The sequence below is a fragment of the Oryzias melastigma genome, unplaced genomic scaffold (assembly GCF_002922805.2).
Source record: "Oryzias melastigma strain HK-1 unplaced genomic scaffold, ASM292280v2 sc00288, whole genome shotgun sequence".
Taxonomy (NCBI): Eukaryota; Metazoa; Chordata; class Actinopteri; order Beloniformes; family Adrianichthyidae; genus Oryzias; species Oryzias melastigma.
This window is the reverse complement of record NW_023416906.1, coordinates 116,230-122,241: the sequence shown is the minus strand read 5'-3', so window position 1 is coordinate 122,241 and position 6,012 is coordinate 116,230. Positions and strand designations below refer to the sequence as shown.

General features: G+C 39.2%; 1 protein-coding gene across 5 annotated transcripts in view; it reads left to right on the top strand.

Moving 5' to 3' along the window:
• ptprz1b (protein tyrosine phosphatase receptor type Z1b) overlaps positions 1-6,012 on the top strand; it is a 115,253-nt gene that overhangs the window by 94,019 nt on the left and 15,222 nt on the right. For all 5 annotated transcript variants that reach the window (XM_024265133.2, XM_024265131.2, XM_024265130.2 and 2 more), the window contains 8 exons: positions 1,860-1,956; positions 2,034-2,116; positions 2,190-2,324; positions 3,530-3,661; positions 3,746-3,903; positions 3,981-4,116; positions 4,692-4,838; positions 4,919-5,012. In XM_024265133.2, the coding sequence (XP_024120901.1) occupies positions 1,860-1,956; positions 2,034-2,116; positions 2,190-2,324; positions 3,530-3,661; positions 3,746-3,903; positions 3,981-4,116; positions 4,692-4,838; positions 4,919-5,012 (982 nt within the window). The remainder of the gene's footprint in view (positions 1-1,859; positions 1,957-2,033; positions 2,117-2,189; positions 2,325-3,529; positions 3,662-3,745; positions 3,904-3,980; positions 4,117-4,691; positions 4,839-4,918; positions 5,013-6,012) is intronic.

The following is a 6,012-nucleotide window of genomic DNA, read 5'->3' as shown; positions in this document are numbered from 1 at the left end:
CCCTGGGGTATAGAAAAATCAGGTCATTCTGCACGCCTTTTTTTCTTTTTTTAAATCGAGTGGGTGAATAAAAATCTTCAAGACTCTTTCTTTGCCTCCCTGTTCCGCGGTGCCGGTTGTATTTGTGACTGTAGTTACTAGTTAAAGGGTAACCAAACCATAAATCAACTTTTTCTGTCTGTTGACTTCTATAAATTGAGCTTAAAAAGTGCTGTCTGTTGGCCATAGTCAATTTTTGATCAATTAAAATAAACTTCTTTAATCCTAGAAAATATAGTCAAAAACCGTCTGTGTCCTGCCCCTACAGGATGAATCAATGTATTACAGTTGAATTTTCTGATTGGTCAAACCATGTATGTTTCAAAAGTCTGACGTCATGATCTGCAGCTCCAGTAATGATAACAGTCCCACCCCCAGCCCCACACCTCTTCCTGGATTTTCAAATATCGGCTGTGGGTGGAGTCAGCCTCCAACTTCCCTGTTTGGTTACCCTTTAAACTCTCAATTGATTGCATGTAATGTCATTAGTGGTTAAAAAAGTACAGCTAATATTCACTCTTGTAAAATCACCTCAGTTCAAAAACGTAAAAACAACAGACCTTGACTGTTTAAAATGACAGCTAAAAGCTAAAAAACCTTTTAATACTCCGTGATTGGTGAGATTTTATTGTCTTTTACCGATTTTATTGCATACTTATCTGTCTTTTATGTATTTAATTTGATGCTATTTTTTAAATTGTTGTTCTTAATTTTTTAATTTTCTTTTGTCTTTTTTTGTATTGTAAAGCACTTTGGTACTTTGATGGAGTTGTAAGGTGCTTTATCAATAAAGTTTCATTTATTCATCCATTCATTCAAATGACAAAACTTTATTGACAAATCTATTCTTTATTCAAACCATTCGAATTTTTCACAATGAAGCAATAAAAGTTGAAGCACAGGTTGCAGACCCCTATGCTATGGCATCTCCTCAGATCCATAGACTCTTATGCAATATATGTCCTGCTTTTGCATTGTCATTTGTTCTTTAGCTTTAGTTCTACAGTGGCTAAATCAATAACTATAATCGTGAATTTACTAGAAATGGTTACACGCACCATAAAACTAGACCAGGGATCTGCAACCTTGTGCTCCAGAGCCACATGGCTCTTCTACCCCTCTACTTAAAGAAAAATACAAAGGTTTTAGTTTAGAAAAAGTAAGTGAAGTTAAAAAAAAAGTTAAATGACTTATCACTCTGTGAGCCTCCAAAGCCCACTAGACCTAGTGGCTCAATAATCAAGAACTAAACATTTTTGACAAATTCCAGCCCTTAAGTGTGATTCAAGGTTGAAAAAAAAATATTAATTGTTTTAATTTTAGAAAGTTAGATTTATGAATTTCTGATTAAGAAGCACCACAAACGTTTAAAAAATAAAATGTTTTTTTTTTCATTGCTACATTACAGCACTACTTAGCACTAGATTTGCTCCATCGAGATGATCCTATGTGACAGAGGAAGTCTTTTATTTTGAAAGGAAGTCTTGTGAACCTCTGTTAAAAGTTATAAACGGTTTCATACTTGGGGAAAAAAAATCTATTAAATCTTACATTTTGTTTTATTTATGCCTAAAAAATAGGCTATTTATATTTTTCATAAACATAACAATAACATAAATACAAACTAGTGTTTTATATTTCTAAAGGATATGTGGCTCCTATTGGGTTGCGGTCAGTGAGAAATCGACCATAAGGGCTCTTTAAGTGTTAAAGGTTGCAGACCTGTGAACTAGACAGTGTTCATTATTTGACATGTCTTGAGTGCACAAACCTAAAAATGTGTTCTTTTTGTGTAAACCCTGCTGTGTGTTGTGTTTCAGGAGGTGCAGATGTGTACGGTGGACTTGGGTATCACAGCTGACAGCTCAAACCATCCCGAAAACAAAAGCAAGAATCGTTACATCAACATACTGGCCTGTAAGTTTTCCTGTTATCTATAAATGTTTACCTGTAGAGAGAAGCAGAAGCTGATGTGTGAATTCTTTCTTTTCTAGATGACCACAGCAGAGTAAAGCTCTTCAACAGTCTGGACAAAGACAGCAAATGTGGAGACTACATCAATGCTAATTTCGTGGACGTAAGAGGATCTGCTTCAGCTTGTCTTCTCTTTACCGTACGAGCTGGAGGTCAGGGGTCCGTGTCTGTTGCAGGGTTATGAGCGGACCAGGGCATACGTGGCAGCTCAAGGGCCCCTCAGAGCGGGCAGGGAGGACTTCTGGAGGATGATCTGGCAGCAGAACATCGGGGTTGTTGTCATGATTACCAACCTGAAGGAGAAGGGACGTGTAAGGGCCGACTCAAACACCACCCTCACTTAGAGCAATGGGGAACCCAAACATGTGTAGGAAAGCAAAGTAACATCCTCTGTGGTTGTTAAGTCTCTCAGACGTCTGATATTAGTGGTGTGTATTAGCAATAGTCTGGTGATAAGATATGTATCGTGTTATGCATCTCACGATACGATATGTATCACGATATACATCTCACAATACAATACATATCGTGATATTTATCTCATAATACAATGTGTGTCAATATATGAGTCTCACAATACAATATGTACAATATAAGCATCTAACAATATGATATGTACTGCAATATGCAAATCACGATATGATATGTATCACAATACAATATGTGTCGATATGTGCGTCTCACGATACAGTTATTCACGATATGCATCTCACGATATAATATGTATCAATATATGCAGCTCACGATTTGGTATGCATCGCAATATCCATAGTATGATATGTATCACAGTATAATATGTGTCGATATATGCGTCTCACAAAACAATATGTATCATGGTATGCATCTCCCAGCACAATATGTATCGCGATATGTGTCTCACCATGCAATATGTGTCAAAATATGCGTCTCACGATACAATTTGTATCGCGATATGTGTCTTACAGCACAATATTAACCATGATATGCATATCTTGATGCAATGTGTATCGCGATATGTGTCTCATGATACAATATGTATCACGGTATGCGTATCACGATACAGTGTGTATTGCGATATGGTGTATCATGATATATGTATCGCAATATGCATATCCCCATAAGATGTAGACCCCCCACGGGCCGGACAATTTGCAGCACCCGTACGGGTCAAACTCTCTGTATGGATGAATGTGACCAAGACTTAAGTTAGCATCTTAGACTCAAAGATTTCTGAAAAAAGGCTTCAGAAGGCACAGTACAAGAAAAATTCCTTTTGTAACAACATTGTCTCAGTGTTAAAGACCAAAGTGAAACAATAGACTTCCCTGCGTTTGGGTAAACTCAAGAAAACTAATGAGAAACATCATACCAACTGTTAAGGGTTTTCTGCCACAGAACCCGCTCATAAGTTAGTTATATGTCATCAATCAGATGACCAAAGTAGTGTACAGCTGCTATCTTACAAAAACACAGAAGGCTATGGAGGTTTTAGATTGTGGAGACTATTGTTGATAGAAGTATGATTTCTCTGTTACAGACTAAATGTGATCAGTACTGGCCAGAAGAGAATCAAGAAGAATATGGTCCCTACCAAGTGACGCCGAGGTCCACCAAAACTCTAGCATATTACACCGTGCGCACATTCACAGTCAGGGATACGACAAATAAGGTAATTCACACACCTGCCCAGGCTGTTTTTGCAGACAGGTGGAGCACAATAGCACCTTTGTGATCTCACTTTCTGGTCTTCTAGCTGCCTCAGCGAAGAGCAGAACACACTGTCCTCCATTACCACTACACCCAGTGGCCAGACATGGGCGTCCCAGAGTACACTCTGCCTGTCCTGTCCTTCATCAGGGTCTCCTCTCAGGCTCGAACGCAGGAGATGGGACCAGTCTTAGTCCACTGCAGGTAGAGTGACTGTAAATGTGAAAGAAGCATCGTTATGATCAATGGGGTCATTATCCATGCGGGCGGGTTTGTTACAGTGCTGGAGTTGGAAGAACAGGAACCTACATAGTGATTGACAGCATGCTGCAGCAGATCCAGGATCAGGGAACAGTTAATGTTCTTGGATTCTTGAAACATGTCCGGACGCAGAGAAACTTCCTGGTTCAGACAGAGGTAAGCAGGAACAGGCATGAATGTCCACCATTCAATCCTTGAGTCTGAGTGTTGATCTAAAGGCTAGCAACTGTACTAGCAAGCTACAGGAACTATGCTGGAGTTAGCTCTTCTATCACTCACAACTACACACTGACCAAAGGAAAGTTACAAGAATGCTATGGATGGATGAACGGACAGATGGATGGATAAATGGATGAATAGATGGACGGAGGGATGGATGCACGGATAGATGTATGGACAGGAGGATGAATGAAGAGATGGATGGATGAAGAGATGTACAGACAGATGGATGTATAGATAGATGTATAGTTTAAATGTAAGGACAGATGGTTAGATGGATTATGAATGAATGTTCAGAAAGGTGGATTGACTTGTGTATAGATGAATGTATGAAGAGATGTATGAATGGATGGATGGTTAAATCAATGAATGGATGTAAATTCTAGATTTAGTCAAAGCGATTCTTGTTTTGTTTTTTGAAAAGAAGGACATATTGTAGTTTTAAAACATCCATTTACACAACCTGAAATTCCTGATTCACAGTCGTTCTGAGACAAACTCTTCATTTCCAGGAGCAGTATGTGTTCATCCATGACGCTCTGGTGGAGGCCATCTTGAGCCGGGATACTTTGGTGAAATCTGAGCACCTTCACACCTACGTGTCTAACCTGCTGATACCTGGCGCCACAGGAAGGACGCGTATGGACAAACAGTTCAAGGTAGAGGAACCTCTTTTCATAACATCGCATGGGACCATAACTCCTCATCTCCTGAACGTACCACTCGCTTTGTGTTTCAGTTGATCAGTCAGCGTCAGGCAAAGCACACAGACTACAGCACTGCCCTGAAGGATGGGAACGCAGAAAGGAACAGAGCCAGAGCGCTGATGCCAGGTATGAAGAGCTGGGGGACCAGACGAACACAAGCAAGAGGCTGAACCTTTTCTAATCTAAGAAAGGATTTATGATTCTGTCCTGCAGCACTTCTGGACTGAAGGACCAGATTGTTTTCAGAATTCTTCTTTCTGCGTCTTTAAGCACAAATTCCCCCCGTTACATACTCAAATGCTCACCAAAATTTGCACACATCTAGTACATTTGGATATATATACTATATATAGTGCGTTCGCAATTTTATAGTGAATCTACTGCTAATTCCAAAATCATGCGCACTAGAAATTTCCCAGAAGTCTTTGCGAAAAACTAGTATGCCTCGATGCTCACTAGATTAGCGAATATAGAGCACAATGCATTGCGGTCGAACAATTTCGAACAAAAAAAAAACGTGTTTAAATGTAATTTTTGAATAAACCATCAACATTTTCATCACCAGAACACTGTATAATTTTTTAGTAGTTAGAGATTAGGGTGGGAATTCGGACATAGCCATTGTGAACGACCCCTCCCCCCTCAAAAAATGGTGACATCACCGTCAAATAACTGAATGGAGCCAAAAAATTATTTTATGGGGCTAAAAAACATACCTATTTCAAAATCCACTAACAAAACCAAAACAGGTCTGTGAGTCTTCCAAAAAAAGCTTGGAAATTATTATGGGATGGCCGAATGACCTACAACTTTTGTCAAATTTGTCAGTTATTGCATTATTGCAAAGTAAAGGGAAAAAACTTTTGTTCTGGCAATCTTCACACAATTTCAGACACATACCTCCAGGTTAAGTCTACAATCACCACCTAACTTTTGTTGACCTTTGACCTTAGAAAGAGGCCACCATCTTGATTTTTTTCCCCCAAAAATCCCCTTTAGTACCTTCCAGAATTTAAACTGGATTTTAGTCAATCATCTTAGGATCTTAGGTGGTGAGAAGATGCCTGAGGAATGGAGGAGAAGTGTGATGGTGCCCATTTTTAAGAATAAGGGAGATGTGCAGAGT